This window comes from Anomaloglossus baeobatrachus, chromosome 3 (genome assembly GCF_048569485.1).
Source record: "Anomaloglossus baeobatrachus isolate aAnoBae1 chromosome 3, aAnoBae1.hap1, whole genome shotgun sequence".
Lineage (NCBI taxonomy): Eukaryota > Metazoa > Chordata > Amphibia > Anura > Aromobatidae > Anomaloglossus > Anomaloglossus baeobatrachus.
Window position 1 is genome coordinate 113104256 of NC_134355.1, and position 15993 is coordinate 113120248.

The following is a 15993-nucleotide window of genomic DNA, read 5'->3' on the forward strand; positions in this document are numbered from 1 at the left end:
TGGGACCTTGTTGTTGTGCCGATACGCCATTAGGTCGACGTCCGGCATCCCCCAGCGGCGACAGATCTCCTGAAACACGTCCGGGTGAAGAGACCATTCCCCTGCGTCCATACCCTGGCGACTGAGGAAGTCTGCTTCCCAGTTGTCCACGCCTGGGATGTGAACTGCGGATATGGTGGAAGCAGTGTCTTCCACCCACGTCAGAATCCGCCGGACTTCCTGGAAGGCTTGCCGACTGCGAGTTCCTCCTTGGTGGTTGATGTATGCCACCGCTGTGGAGTTGTCCGACTGAATACGGATCTGTTTGCCTTCCAGCCACTGCTGAAAGGCTTGTAGGGCAAGATACACTGCTCTGATCTCCAGAACGTTGATCTGAAGAGTGGACTCTTGCTGAGTCCACGTACCTTGAGCCCTGTGGTGGAGAAAGACTGCTCCCCACCCTGACAGACTCGCATCTGTCGTCACTACCGCCCAAGATGGGGGTAGGAAGGATTTCCCTTTCGACAATGAGGTGGGAAGTAGCCACCATCGAAGAGAATCCTTGGCCGCCTGAGAGAGAGAGACGTTGCTGTCGAGGGACTTCGACCTCCCGTCCCATTGGCGGAGAATGTCCCATTGTAGTGGACGCAGATGAAACTGCGCGAAAGGGACCGCCTCTATTGCTGCCACCATCTTCCCTAGGAAGTGCATGAGGCGTCTCAAGGGGTGCGACTGACCCTGAAGGAGAGATTGCACCCCTGTCTGCAGTGAACGCTGTTTGTCCAGCGGAAGCTTCACTATCGCTGAGAGAGTATGAAACTCCATGCCAAGATATGTTATCGACTGGGTCGGGGTTAGATTTGACTTGGAAAAGTTGATGATCCACCCGAAACCCTGGAGGGTCTCCAGCGCCACGTTCAGGCTGTGTTGGCATGCCTCTTGAGAAGGCGCCTTGACCAGCAGATCGTCTAAGTAAGGGATCACAGAGTGTCCCTGAGAGTGTAGGACTGCAACTACAGCTGCCATGACTTTGGTGAAGACCCGTGGGGCTGTCGCCAGACCAAAGGGCAGGGCTACGAACTGAAGGTGTTCGTCTCCTATAACGAAGCGTAGAAAACGCTGATGCTCTGGTGCAATCGGTACGTGGAGATAAGCATCCTTGATGTCTATTGATGCTAGGAAATCTCCTTGAGACATTGCGGCGATGACGGATCGGAGGGATTCCATCTGGAACCGTCTGGTTCTCACGTGGTTGTTGAGAAGTTTTAGGTCCAGAACGGGACGGAAGGATCCGTCCTTTTTCGGAACCACAAACAAATTGGAGTAAAAACCGTGACCTTGCTCTTGAAGAGGAACAGGGATCACCACTCCTTCCGCCTTTAGAGAGCACACCGCCTGCAGGAGAGCATCGGCTCGGTCGGGAGGCGGAGACGTTCTGAAGAATCGAGTTGGAGGACGAGAACTGAACTCTATCCTGTACCCGTGAGACAGAATGTCTCGCACCCAACGGTCTTGGACCTGTGGCAGCCAAATGTCGCCAAAGCGGGAGAGCCTGCCACCGACCGAGGATGCGGAGGGAGGAGGCCGGAAGTCATGAGGAAGCCGCCTTGGTAGCAGGTCTTCCGGCTGTCTTTTTTGGGCGTGACTGAGCCCGCCAAGAATCTGAACTCCTCTGATCTTTTTGAGTCCTTTTGGACGAGGAGAATTGGGACCTGCCCGAGCCTCGAAAGGACCGAAACCCCGACTGTCCCCTCCTCTGTTGGGGTTTGTTTTGTCTGGGCTGAGGTAAGGATGAATCCTTACCCTTGGACTGTTTAATGATTTCATCCAATCGCTCACCAAACAGCCGGTCACCAGAAAATGGCAAACTGGTGAAACATTTCTTAGAAGCAGAATCTGCTTTCCATTCCCTTAACCACAAGGCTCTGCGTAAAACCACGGAGTTGGCAGATGCCACTGCCGTACGGCTCGTAGAGTCCAGGACAGCATTAATCGCGTAAGACGCAAATGCAGACATTTGAGAGGTTAAGGATGCCACCTGCGGAACAGATGTACGTGTGACCGTGTCAATCTGTGCAAGACCAGCTGAAATAGCTTGGAGTGCCCATACGGCTGCGAATGCAGGAGCAAACGACGCGCCGATAGCTTCATAGATGGATTTCAACCAGAGCTCCATCTGTCTGTCAGTGGCATCTTTAAGCGCAGCCCCATCCTCCACTGCAACTATGGATCTAGCCGCAAGTCTGGAGATAGGGGGATCCACCTTGGGACACTGTGTCCAGCTCTTGACCACGTCAGGAGGAAAGGGATAACGTGTATCCTTAAGCCGTTTGGAGAAACGCTTATCTGGATAAGCGTGGTGTTTCTGGACTGACTCTCTAAAGTCAGAATGGTCCAGAAAAGTACTCAATTTACGCTTGGGATACCTGAAATGGAATTTCTCCTGCTGTGAAGCTGACTCCTCCACTTGAGGAGCTGGGGGAGAAATATCCAACATTTTATTGATGGACGCGATAAGATCATTCACTATGGCGTCACCATCAGGAGTATCCAGATTGAGAGCGGTCTCAGGATCAGAATCCTGATCAGCTACCTCCGCCTCATCACACAGAGAGTCATCCTGCTGGGACCCTGACCAGTGTGATGAAGTAGAGGGCCGCTCATAGCGAGCTCGCTTAGGCTGTCTGGGACTGTCGTCCGTGTCAGAGCCATCACCCTGGGATGCGTGGAACACCCCCGGAGCTGTTCCAACTGAGGGGGGCCAGGGAGCAATGAATCAACAGTGCCCATGGTCTGAGTTACTGGTCTAGACTGCAAAGTCTCTAGAATCTGAGACATAGTCACAGATAATCTATCCGCAAAAATTGCAAACTCTGTCCCCGTCACCTGGACAGTATTCACAGGTGGATCTCTCTGGGACACCTCCAGCAGAGGCCCCGGCCGAGCAGGGGGCACAGGGACCGAACACTGCACACAATGGGGGTCAGTGGAACCTGCCGGTAGAACAGCCTCACAAGCGGTGCAAGAAGCATAAAAAGCCTGTGCCTTGGCACCCTTGTTTTTTGCGGACGACATGCTGTATTCTCCACAGAGTAATCCAGGAGGGTATATAGCCAAGAATCACCAGCGACCGTTTAGTGCAATGTATAACATGCAAGCATAAAAATACAGTTGAACACTTCGTCACTAGTGGGGTCAGCACCGGAGGTGCCGCTTACCGCCCGCTAAAAGCGGGTTGTAGTCGCCAGAATCCCGTGCCTGGGTCTCCCAGAATTTGTCTCCCCTTTCCAGCTCAGCCTGCACCTCAGGAATGGCTGCCGGCGTTCTGTGAAGAGGGGCGGACCGTGGGCGTGCCTCAGACAAAGTGCGGGAAACTGGCTTCCCACTGTGCTCAATGTGAGGGCTGGAGTATGTAAAGCAGATTCCAGCCCTCAGCGCTGACGTTCTGCATAGCGTCCCGCCCTTCCCCTGACTGGCAGGCCTGGGGGCGGGAACGAAACGGAACTAGGCCGCAAAAGCCGGGGACTCTAGTAAAAAGCGCGGCCGACAAATATGCACTGCCAGCGCGGAAATCCCCGGCGCACCACAAGTCCCAGCCGCGTCGCAGTAAAAACTGCCAGCAGGGGCCGGCACGGCAGTTCCCCACACAAACTCCCTTAGCAAGCTGTGGAAGTGTGGCACAAGCGCAGCAGCGCTATTGTCCCCGGCGCACTAACACACCCAGCAATGCTGCAGTGTGTGCGCGGTCTGTACGGGGACACAGAGTACCTTGGTGTAGCAGGGCCCTGTCCCTGACGATACTCCGCTCCATATCCAGCAGATTCCCCAGGGGCTGTGGACGGAGCACGGTCTCTGTGCCTGGAGACCGGAAAATCCCACTTCACCCAGAGCCCGAAGGGGGATGGGGAAGGATACAGCATGTGGGCTCCAGCCTCTGTACCCGCAATGGGTACCTCAACCTTAACAAACACCGCCGACACAAAGTGGGGTGAGAAGGGAGCATGCTGGGGGCCCAAGTATGGGCCCTCTTTTCTTCCATCCGACATAGTCAGCAGCTGCTGCTGACTAAACAGTGGAGCTATGCGTGGATGTCTGACCTCCTTCGCACAAAGCTTGAAAACTGAGGAACCGTGATCCCACGGGGGGTGTATAGGCAGAAGGGGAGGGGCCTTACACTTTTAAGTGTAATGCTTTGTGTGGCCTCCGGAGGCAGTAGCTATACACCCAATTGTCTGGGTCTCCCAATGGAGCGCCAAAGAAATATTACATTTACAAGTTGCTTTGGCTAAGTCTCTATGAGCTTTCCACATCTTGCCACTGGGACTTTTGCCCATTCCTCAAGGCAAAACTGCTCCAGCTCCTTCAAGTTAGATAGTTTCCTCTGGTGAACAACAATCTTCAAATTTGACCACAGAATCTAAATTCGATTAAGGTCTTGGCTGTGATTGGTCCACTTCAATTCATATCCACATTTCCACTTCAACCTCTTGATGCGATCACAGGGAGTATGTTATGGTAGTACAGGGTCATGTGAGGACTCCTGTCGCTATCATGATGTAGTTCCTGTTACAGCCGGCAGAGCAGCAGCTGTAACAGGAATGCGGCATTTCTCTTGATCAGAGCGACGCTGCTCGGATCAGGAGAAATGAAAGAGCAGACTGCTGATCCTGATAGTCCCCTAGAGTGATGACTAAAAAAAAAAAAAAAAAAAGTTTTAAAAAAAAAAATATATACCTAAAAGCTTAACTCACCCCCCATTCGCCCCATTGAAAATAATTACATTAATTTGGTATTGCCGCGTTCAGAATGCCCGATGAAAATATAAAATCAATTATTCTGATCGGTAAATGGCATAGTGGCAAAAAAATGGCAAACACCAAGTTTTTTGGTTGGCGCAAATTTTGAGCAAAATGCAATAACAGGCGATCAAAACTTACCATCTGCGCAAATATAGTAGCGTTAAAACGTCAGCTCCAGACGCAAAAAATAAGCAGTCACTGAGCCCCATATCCCGAAAAATGGAGCAAAAAGTGAGCTACCTTTTTGGACAAACGTCTGAATTTTTTTTTTTTACCCTACTTAGATAAAATTATATATGTTTGGTATCTATGAACTCGTACTGGTCTGAGCCACCACACCAATACATCAGTGAGCTCTGTGAATAAAATATCCCAAAAATGCACAATTTTTTTTTTTTTGCAATTTTTCCACACTTGGGAAAATTTTTTTAGCCGTGTTCCAGTACATTATATGGTAAAACTTATGATTTCATTTTAAAGTACAACTCGTCCTGCAAAAAAAAAAAAAAAAAGCCCTCATATAGGAAGATTGACGGAAAAATAAAAAAAAGAAGTTACAGCTCTCGGAAAAAGGGGAGCAAAAAAACAAACGAAAAATCGCCCGGTCATGAAAAGGTTAAAGACAATGTTCACATTCAAATGTTAAATTATTTTAAATTACCACAAATGTCTCAAACAAAAATTAAAACAACTTTTTAAATGTTCCACAATAAAATCTGCTTAGCAGAAGCCTGCAGGCTCTGGCCATGCAGAGTTGGAACGTGTGACCATTGAGACACATCAGTGTGCATAGGCAATCGTTGTGCTCAATCACTCCTGCCATCTACATCCCCTCTGCAGCCAAAACCTTGGCTCAGCGGTGCCCTGTAGATGTGACATCACCACCGCGGCCTATCAATGACAGCAGAGGCAATGCAATGGTATATAGTGGTAATAAAAATTACAAAAAAGAAAACACACAGCCAAGAGCTTTCTAAGTACAATTACATTCACTGTTGTAAAAATCTGAATGAATGGGCTAATACTTACCGAACCTTGCATTCTCATTTCATAGGCCGTTTGTCTTGGGTTGACAACGGTGTTTGATGTAGACATATCTCTCCGCCCCAGGGCTTGAGGAGCAAACTGCCCAGTGGGATTAAAGGATGGTCTATCATTCCTCTAAAAAAATAAATAAAATCTTTCATAAAAAGAAATGTACCTTGTAATGTGCACTTCCATATCTGAACTTGGAACGATATTCCGAAACCCTCAATTATGGAACAGATGGGATCCACGTTTGTTCAGTGAGTTTCTGGGCCTGGACAACCATTTAAAGGGGAACTAAAGATTTAAAGCTTTTTTATATTTAGATTTTAATTGAAAGCAGATGGATGGAGATCCAGGGGTCCTGAGACCACCACCAATGATGATTCAAATCCCACCACAAGAGATGTAGACAACGCAAGGGTGAGGAAGCTCACAGAGTGGAGTACGGATTCAATGGAAAGCATAGGTGGGATTGAAAGATCAGTGGGAGGGGGAGAGAGGATCCCAGGAACCAGACACTGATCTGCTTGCAATTTAAAGGGCGCTCAAATATAAAAGATTTATATAGCTTTAGTTAGTGTTTAAACACTATCTGTTCCTCCCGGCCTCCATGTCACAGTGTACAGGGATCAGGCGGCAGAAGACGACGCAGATCACATCTCTTCTCTAACAAGGACAACCCCTATTAACATCACGTTCCCATGACGATGTGAAAGTAGCGGTAAGCAGCTAATGCTTTCTTTTGCACTGCAGAGTGATGGTGTGTGAAGTGATTGAGTAGCAAGGGGTCCGGTATAAGCCCCCAGTGCTGGACAAGGTCATTTACATACAGTAATTCCCATCACTCTGTGAACCAATTAATTAGAAGATGAAAAGCAAGGTTAAAATACACCGCTCACCTTCATTCGCTTTTTCTTCTCTTTTTGTCTCCTCTTAAAGCTCTCCTAGAATGGAAAAAATGAATAATAAGTAAAACTGTGGAGGTGGCAAGGAAGTCACCCAAATTAGAATTCAAAAACGTACATCATCCTCTTTACGCTTCTTGAAAATGCTATCTTCAACTTCCCCCACAGCCAACATGATCATCTGCACTCTCTCCAAGTTCACAAACCCACTTTCAGTAAGGTAGCCCTGTAAGAAAGAGTAGAAAAGTCAGATAGTGTGTTAGTGCAGACCTGATCATCTACAGCGTTTTGCGAAAGTATCCCCGATCCCCCCTCCTCCTCCTTTTGCAGCAATTACATTTACAAGTCGCTTTGGCTAAGTCTCTATGAGCTTTCCACATCTTGCCACTGGGACTTTTGCCCATTCCTCAAGGCAAAACTGCTCCAGCTCCTTCAAGTTAGATAGTTCCTCTGGTGTACAACAATCTTCAAATTTGACCACAGATCCTCAATTCGATTAAGGTTTGGGCTGTGATTGGTCCACTTCAATACATATCCACTTCAACCTCTTAAGTGTTGCTTTAGGTCATTGGTCTTGTTGGAAGGTGAACCTCCAATTCCAGTCTCAAATCACTAACAGGTTTTACTCACAATTATCCCGGTATTTCGAATCATCCATGGTGCCCTCGATTTTGCCTGTCCCTGCTGGTGAAAAACATCCCCACAGCATGATGCAGCCACCAGCATGTCTCACTGTGGGGATGGTGTTCATTGGGTGCTTTGTTGGTTTGGCGCCAGAAATCGCGTTAACCTTGGGAGGCCAAACAGTTCAATTTTGGTCAGATTTGACCACAAAACCTTCCTCCATAGATTATGGGATCTCCCACATTTTTGGCAAAAATCAAAATGACCCTTCCAATTTTGGCTGTAAGTCTTTTTTCTAGCTACTCTTTTATAAAGGAGAGTTCTATAGAGTGTATGGCTTAATGTTGTCATATGGACAGATACTCCAGTCTCAGCTTGGGAACTCAGCAGCTCCTTCATGATAGACTTTGTTCTCTGTGCTGCCTTGCTGATTAATGCCTTCCTTGCTCCGGGCTGAGTGTTTTGATGGGCGATCCTCTCTTGGCAGGTTTATTGTAGTACCATGTTCTTACCATTTGATATTAATGGATTTGATAGTGCTCCAGGGGATCAGAGATTGGGATATCATTATTTATTTTTAGAACCAAACACTGACATACGTCTCACCACTGTCTCTGACTCATTTGGAGTTCTCCCTGGTCTTCATGGTGTGGTTTGGTTTGTGATGCCTCTTGTTTGATGGTGTTGCAGCCTCTGTGGCCTTTCAGAAAAGGAGTGTATAGACTGACAGATCCCGGGACACTTAGCTTGCACACAGGTGAACTTCCTTTCACTAAGGATGTGACTTGCAAAGGTAATTGTTTCCACCAAAAAATTTTAGTGGCACACATATGCACATCAATTTATATTTTATTCTAGAAATGTAATTTTTGCCTATATTTTTTTTTCCACTTCACTTCCCCAACTTAAGACTATTTAGCGCTGATGCATCACACACAAATTAGATTACAAAAACATTTAAACATGTAATGTAACAAAATAGGTAAAAGCCAAGGGGTGAATACTTTCGCAAAGCATTGTATGTAGTGCTCGAGCGTGAAAGGATTTGCTGCAAGAAATGACAATCTTATTCTCAGGATACGTAATATATGTCTGAACGCCAAGACCCTCATTAACACTGATTTTAGGAAGATCAGCAGCATTTGCAAAACCCAACTTAAGTAATTTTGGGCAGATGCTTGGCAAACTACTAAACCAAGCAATTGTAATTGCAACCACTCATTGTATTTTGTGCTATTACCCATTAATAACATTGTCTATGAACAAACTACCCTAGACCACACAATGATGTGTGTGTTTCACCTACAGTAAGTGTTCTACCTGTATTTTTGCAAATAGAACACATAATCACTACATGTTCACATCTGCAACTAAGAAGTAGGCGTAGCCTAACTTCACAAGTGGGCAACAGCCGCCTGAAGGATGCGTCTGCCCAAGCTCGCATCTGCCGAAGCATGAGCATGCACTTGGTAGTGCTTCGAAAAGGTATGCAGGCTAGTCCAAGTGGCAGCCTGACAGACTTGTTGAGCCGTAGCCTGGTGCCTAAAAGCCCAAGAGGCACAGACAGCTCTGGTCGAGTGTGCTTTGATCCCCGGCGGGGGAGGCACCTGAGTACTCTGGTAGGCGTCCGAAATGGTCGATCTAATCCAACGGGCCAAGGTCGGCTTAGAAGCAGAGAGACCCTTGCGCCGCCCTATGGTTAGCACAAAAAGAAAGGTGCACCGCCTAAGCGCAGCGGTGCGAGACACATAAATCCGAAGAGCACGCACCAGATCCAGAGTATGCAGCGCTTTCTCAAAGCGATGAACAGGGGCCGGACAGAAGGAAGGCAAGGAAATATCCTGGTTAAGGTGGAAGGGAGAGACCACCTTAGGAAGAAAGTCCGGGGTTGGACGGAGAACTACCTTGTCTTGGTGAAAAACCAAAAAAGGTGACTCCGAGGAAAGCGCAGCCAAATCAGAGACTCTCCTGAGAGAAGTTACGGCAACTAGAAAGGCCACCTTTTGAGAAAGACGATACAAAGAAACCTCCCTAAGGGGCTCGAAAGGGGGTTTCTGCAATACCGTGAGAACCAAGTTAAGGTCCCAGGGATCCAAGGGCCGCCGATAAGGCAGAATGATGTGAGACGCACCTTGCATGAAGGTGCGGACCTGAGCCAGCCGGGCGAGACGCCGCTGGAACAGCACTGATAGAGCTGAGACTTGTCCCTTGAGAGAGTTGAGGGACAGTCCTAGCTGCAGACCGGACTGTAAAAAAGACAGAAGGGTCGGCAACGAAAATGGCCAAGGAGAATGGCTGGAAGAGCGACACCAGGACAGGAAAATTTTCCAAGTCCTGTGATAGATCTTGACGGAGGAAGACTTACGGGCCCGAGTCATAGTGGAGATGACCTCAGGAGGAATACCAGAAGCAGTCAAAATCCAGGACTCAAGAGCCACGCCGTCAATTTGAGTGCCGCAGAATTCGGGCGGAAGAACGGACCTTGCGAGAGCAGGTCTGGACGGTCCGGAAGATGCCACGGCATCTCCACGGACAGTTGGAGCAGGTCCGGATACCAAGCTCGCCTGGGCCAGTCCGACTCGACGACCCTCCATTCTGATCTTGCGCAGGACTCTGGGCAAGAGAGCTAGAGGGGGAAACACGAGTAGGACAGACGAAACTGGGACCAGTCTTGAACCAGAGCGTCCGCGGCGAAGGCCTGAGGATCGTGGGAGCGAGCCACGTAAACCGGAACCTTGTTGTTGTGACGGGATGCCATTAGGTCCACGTCCGGAGTGCTCCACTTGCGGCAGATTGACTGAAACACTGCCGGGTGCAGGGACCACTCGCCACCGTCCACGGATTGACGGCTGAGATAATCTGCCTCCCAGTTTTCTACGCCAGGGATGTGGACTGCGGATATGGTGGACTTGGAGTCCTCCGTCCATTGAAGGATAAGTTGTACCTCCAACATTGCCAGGCGGCTGCGTGTCCCGCCTTGGTGATTGATGTAGGCAACCGCTGTCGCGTTGTCTGACTGGACTCGAATGTGCCTGCCCGCCAACAGGTGGTGAAAGGCTAGGAGAGCTAGAAGCACAGCTCTGGTTTCCAGCACATTGATTGAAAGGGCTGACTCGGACGGAGTCCAAGTGCCCTGCGCTCTGTGGTGGAGACATACCGCTCCCCAGCCGGATAGGCTGGCATCCGTGGTGAGAATCACCCAGGACGGAGTCAGGAAGGACAGGGAGAGAGGTCGAAGCCACCACTGAAGAGAGCTCCTGGTCCGTGGCGACAGAGCCACTAACCTCTGTAAGAAGGAAGGTCGCTTGTCCCAACAGCGGAGAATGTCCAGCTGCAGAGGACGCAGATGGAACTGGGCAAAGGGAACCGCCTCCATGGAGGCCACCATTTGACCCAGCACCTGCATCAGGCGCCTGAGGGAATAACGGCGGGGCCTCAGGAGAGAGCGCACCGCTAGCCGGAGAGACTGCTGTTTGATTAAGGGCAACTTCACAAGTGCCGGCAAAGTCTCGAACTGCATCCCTAGGTACGTGAGACTCTGGGTCGGAGTCAGAGTGGATTTGGGAAGATTGACAATCCACCCGAATTTGGCTAGGGTGGCGAGAGTGAGCGAAACACTCCGCTGACAGTCTGCGCTGGATGGACCCTTGACCAGAAGGTTGTCCAGATAAGGAAGCACTGCTAACCCCTGGAGGTGCAGGACCGCAATCACTGCTGCCATGACCTTGGTGAATACCCGAGGGGCCGTGGCTAACCCGAAGGGGAGAGCCACGAATTGGAAATTATCCTCTATCGCAAAACGTAACCAACGCTGATGTGACACTGCGATTGGCACATGTAGATAGGCATCTCTGATGTCGACGGACGCCAGGAAATCCCCTTGGGTCATAGAGGCAATGACTGATCGCAGAGACTCCATGCGAAAATGCCGCACCCGGACATGCTTGTTGAGAAGCTTGAGATCCAGGATGGGCCGGAAGGTACAGTCCTTTTTTGGAACTAGGAAGAGATTTGAGTAAAAACCTCTGAACCGTTCCTGAGCGGGAACTGGGACAATCACTCCGTTTGCCTGCAAGGACGCCACGACCTGCGAGAAGGCGGCGGCCTTGGAGCAGGGGGGAGTTGAGAGAAAAGAAGGGAATTTTGTTTACTTACCGTAAATTCCTTTTCTTCTAGCTCCTATTGGGAGACCCAGACAATTGGGTGTATAGCTTCTGCCTCCGGAGGCCACACAAAGTATTACACTTTAAAAAGTGTAACCCCTCCCCTCTGCCTATACACCCTCCCGTGCATCACGGGCTCCTCAGTTTTGGTGCCAAAGCAGGAAGGAGGAAACTTATAAATTGGTCTAAGGTAAATGCAGTCCGAAGGATGTTCGGAGAACTGAAAACCATGAACCATGGTTGAAGAACAATTCAACATGAACAACATGTGTACACAAAAAAACAACCAGCCCGAAGGGCACAGGGGCGGGTGCTGGGTCTCCCAATAGGAGCTAGAAGAATAGGAATTTACGGTAAGTAAACAAAATTCCCTTCTTCGTCGCTCCATTGGGAGACCCAGACAATTGGGACGTCCAAAAGCAGTCCCTGGGTGGGTAAAAGAATACCTCGATAAAAAGGAGCCGAAACGGCCCCCTCTTACAGGTGGGCAACCGCCGCCTGAAGGACTCGCCTACCTAGACTGGCGTCTGCCGAAGCATAGGTATGCACCTGATAGTGTTTCGTGAAAGTGTGCAGACTAGACCAGGTAGCTGCCTGACACACCTGCTGAGCCGTAGCCCGGTGCCGCAATGCCCAGGACGCACCCACGGCTCTGGTAGAATGGGCTTTCAGCCCTGAAGGAAGCGGAAGCCCAGAAGAACGGTAGGCTTCAAGAATCGGTTCCTTGATCCACCGAGCCAAGGTTGACTTGGAAGCCTGCGAACCCTTACGCTGGCCAGCGACAAGGACAAAAGAGCGCATCTGAACGACGCAGGGGCGCCGTGCGAGACACGTAGTGTCGGAGTGCTCTCACTAGATCTAAGGAGTGCAAATCCTTTTCACATTGGTGAATTGGATTAGGGCAAAATGAAGGTAAGGAGATATCCTGATTGAGATGAAAAGGAGATACCACCTTAGGGAGAAATTCCGGGACAGGACGCAGAACCACCTTATCCTGGTGAAAGACCAGGAAGGGGGCTTTGCATGACAGCGCTGCCAGCTCAGACACTCTCCGGAGTGATGTAACTGCCACTAGAAAGGCCACCTTCTGCGAAAGACGTGATAAAGAGACATCCCGCAGCGGCTCGAAAGGTGGTTTCTGAAGAGCCGTTAGTACCCTGTTAAGATCCCAGGGTTCCAGCGGACGCTTGTAAGGTGGGACTATGTGGCAAACTCCCTGCAGGAACGTGCGGACCTGCGGAAGCCTGGCTAGGCGCTTTTGAAAAAATACGGAGAGCGCCGATACTTGGCCCTGGAGAGAGCCGAGTGACAAACCCTTGTCCATTCCAGATTGAAGGAATGAAAGAAAAGTGGGTAAGGCAAACGGCCATGGAAGAAAACCGTTATCAGAGCACCAGGATAAGAAGATTTGCCAAGACCTGTAATAGATCTTGGCGGACGTTGGCTTCCTGGCCTGTCTCATGGTGGCAATGACATCCTGAGATAACCCTGAAGACGCTAGGAGCCAGGACTCAATGGCCACACAGTCAGGTTGAGGGCCACGGAATTCAGATGGAAAAACGGGCCTTGAGACAGCAAGTCTGGGCGGTCTGGAAGCGCCCACGGTTGACCCACCGTGAGATGCAACAGATCCGGGTACCACGACCGCCTCGGCCAGTCTGGAGCGACGAGAATGGCGCGACGGCAGTCGGACCTGATCTTGCGTAACACTCTGGGCAGCATCGCCAGAGGAGGAAACACATAAGGCAGTCGAAACTGCGACCAATCCTGGACTAAAGCGTCCGCTGCCAGAGCTCTGTGATCCTGAGACCGTGCCATGAATGCCGGGACTTTGTTGTTGTGCCGTGACGTCATGAGATAGACGTCCGGCGTTCCCCAGCGGCGACAGATCGCTCGAAACACTTCTGGGTGCAGAGACCATTCCCCCGCATCCATGCCCTGACGACTGAGAAAATCTGCTTCCCAGTTTTCTACGCCCGGGATGTGAACTGCGGAGATGGTGGAGGCTGTGGCTTCTACCCACTGCAGAATCCGCCGGACTTCCTGGAAGGCTTGACGACTGCGAGTGCCGCCTTGGTGGTTGATGTATGCGACGGCAGTGGCGTTGTCAAACTGGATACGGATCTGCCTGCCCTCCAGCCACTGATGGAAAGCCAATAGGGCTAGATACACTGCCCTTATCTCCAGAACATTGATCTGAAGGGAAGACTATCGGAGTCCAGGTTCGCTGAGCCCTGTGGTGGAGAAAAACCGCTCCCCACCCTGACAGGCTCGCGTCCGTGGTGACCACAGCCCAGGTTGGGGGTAGGAAGGATTTTCCCTGCGATAGAGAAGTGGGGAGAAGCCACCATTGAAGTGACGTCTCGGTTGCAAGGGAAAGAGAGACGTTCCTGTCGAGGGAAGCCGACCTCCTGTCCCATTTGCGGAGAATGTCCCATTGGAGTGGCCGCAGATGGAATTGCGCGAACGGCACTGCCTCCATTGCTGCCACCATCTTCCCCAGGAAGTGCATGAGGCGCCTTAAGGGGTGTGACTGACCCCGAAGAAGTGATTGCACCCCCGCCTGCAGAGAAAGCGGTTTGTCCCGCGGTAGCTTGACTACCGCTGACTGTGTATGAAACTCCATCCCGAGGTAAGTCAGTGATTGGGTCGGTGTCAACTTGGATTTCGGGAAGTTGATGATCCACCCGAACTGCTGGAGAGTCGCCAGAGCGACGGTAAGGCTGTGTTGACACGCCACCCGAGAAGCGGCCCTGACTAGGAGATCGTCTAAGTAGGGAATCACCGAGTGGCCCTGAGAGTGTAGGACCGCCACAACGGATGCCATGACTTTGGTGAAAACCCGTGGGGCTGTCGCCAAGCCGAAAGGCAATGCCACGAACTGAAGGTGTTCGTCCCCGATGGCGAAACGCAAGAAGCGTTGATGTTCGGGTGCGATTGGCACGTGGAGATAAGCATCCTTGATGTCGATCGATGCTAGAAAGTCTCCTTGTGACATCGAGGCGATGACCGAGCGGAGAGATTCCATCCGAAACCGTCTGGTCCTCACATGTCTGTTGAGTAGCTTGAGGTCCAGAACGGGACGGAATGATCCGTCCTTTTTTGGCACCACGAACAAGTTGGAGTAAAAGCCGCGACCACGTTCCTGAAGGTGAACGGGGATCACAACTCCTTCTGTCTTCAGAGCGTCCACTGCCTGAAAAAGTGCGTCGGCCCGAGCGGGGGGCGGAGAGGTTCTGAAGAAACGAGTCGGAGGACGAGAGCTGAACTCTATCCTGTAACCGTGAGACAGAATGTCTCTCACCCATCGGTCTTGAACATGTGGCCACCAGGCGTCTCCAAAGCGGGAGAGCCTGCCACCGACCGAGGATGCGGCTCGGGGATGCCGAGAGTCATGAGGAGGCCGCCTTGGAGGCAGTGCCTCCTGCGGCCTTTTGGGGGCGTGACTTGGACCGCCACGCATAGGAGTTCCTCTGGCCTTTCTCCGGCCTGCTGGACGAAGAGGATTGGGGCTTGGCGGAGGGACGAAAGGACCGAAACCTTGATTGTATTTTTCGTTGCTGAGGTCTCTTAGGTTTGGACTGGGGTAAGGAGGAGTCCTTTCCCTTGGATTCCTTAATAATCTCATCCAATCGTTCGCCAAACAAGCGGTCGCCAGAAAACGGCAAACCGGTTAAGAACCTCTTGGAGGCCGAGTCTGCCTTCCATTCGCGCAGCCACATGGCCCTGCGGACTGCCACAGAATTAGCGGATGCCACCGCTGTACGGCTAGCAGAGTCTAGGACTGCGTTCATGGTGTAGGAAGAAAAAGCTGACGCTTGAGAAGTCAAAGACGCAACCTGCGGAGCAGAATTACGTGTGACCGCATTAATCTCAGCCAGACAAGCTGAGATAGCTTGGAGTGCCCACACGGCTGCAAAGGCCGGGGCAAATAACGCGCCCGTGGCTTCATAGATGGATTTCACCAGGAGCTCTATCTGCCTGTCAGTGGCATCTTTTAGTGATGAGCCATCTGCAACCGATACCACAGATCTAGCCGCCAGCCTAGAGACTGGAGGATCCACCTTGGGACATTGAGCCCAACCCTTAACTACGTCAGAGGGGAAGGGGTAACGTGTGTCAGTAAGGCGCTTAGTAAAGCGCTTGTCCGGAACCGCTCTGGGCTTCTGGACAGCATCTCTGAAGTTAGAGTGATCGAAAAACGCACTACGTGTACGTTTGGGGAACCTAAACTGGTGTTTCTCCTGCTGAGACGCCGACTCCTCTACAGTAGGAGGCGGGGGAGAGAGATCCAACACCTGGTTGATGGACGAGATAAGATCATTCACTAAGGCGTCCCCTTCAGGTGTATCAAGGTTAAGGGCGACGTCAGGGTCAGAGCCCTGAGCTGCGACGTCCGCCTCGTCCTCCAGAGAGTCCTCAAGCTGGGAACCCGAGCAGCGTGAAGAAGTCGGGGAAGATTCCCAGCGAGCCCGCTTAGCCTGTCTAGGACTG

General features: G+C 50.9%; 1 protein-coding gene across 1 annotated transcript in view; it reads right to left on the bottom strand.

Annotated features, from left to right (window-relative positions):
* XRN2 (5'-3' exoribonuclease 2) overlaps positions 1 to 15993 on the bottom strand; it is a 188883-nt gene that overhangs the window by 91907 nt on the left and 80983 nt on the right. Inside the window, exons 13-15 of the mRNA XM_075339379.1 lie at positions 6831 to 6938; positions 6707 to 6751; positions 5808 to 5939 (exon numbers count right to left, since the gene is read on the bottom strand). Of these exons, the coding sequence (XP_075195494.1) occupies positions 5808 to 5939; positions 6707 to 6751; positions 6831 to 6938 (285 nt within the window). The remainder of the gene's footprint in view (positions 1 to 5807; positions 5940 to 6706; positions 6752 to 6830; positions 6939 to 15993) is intronic.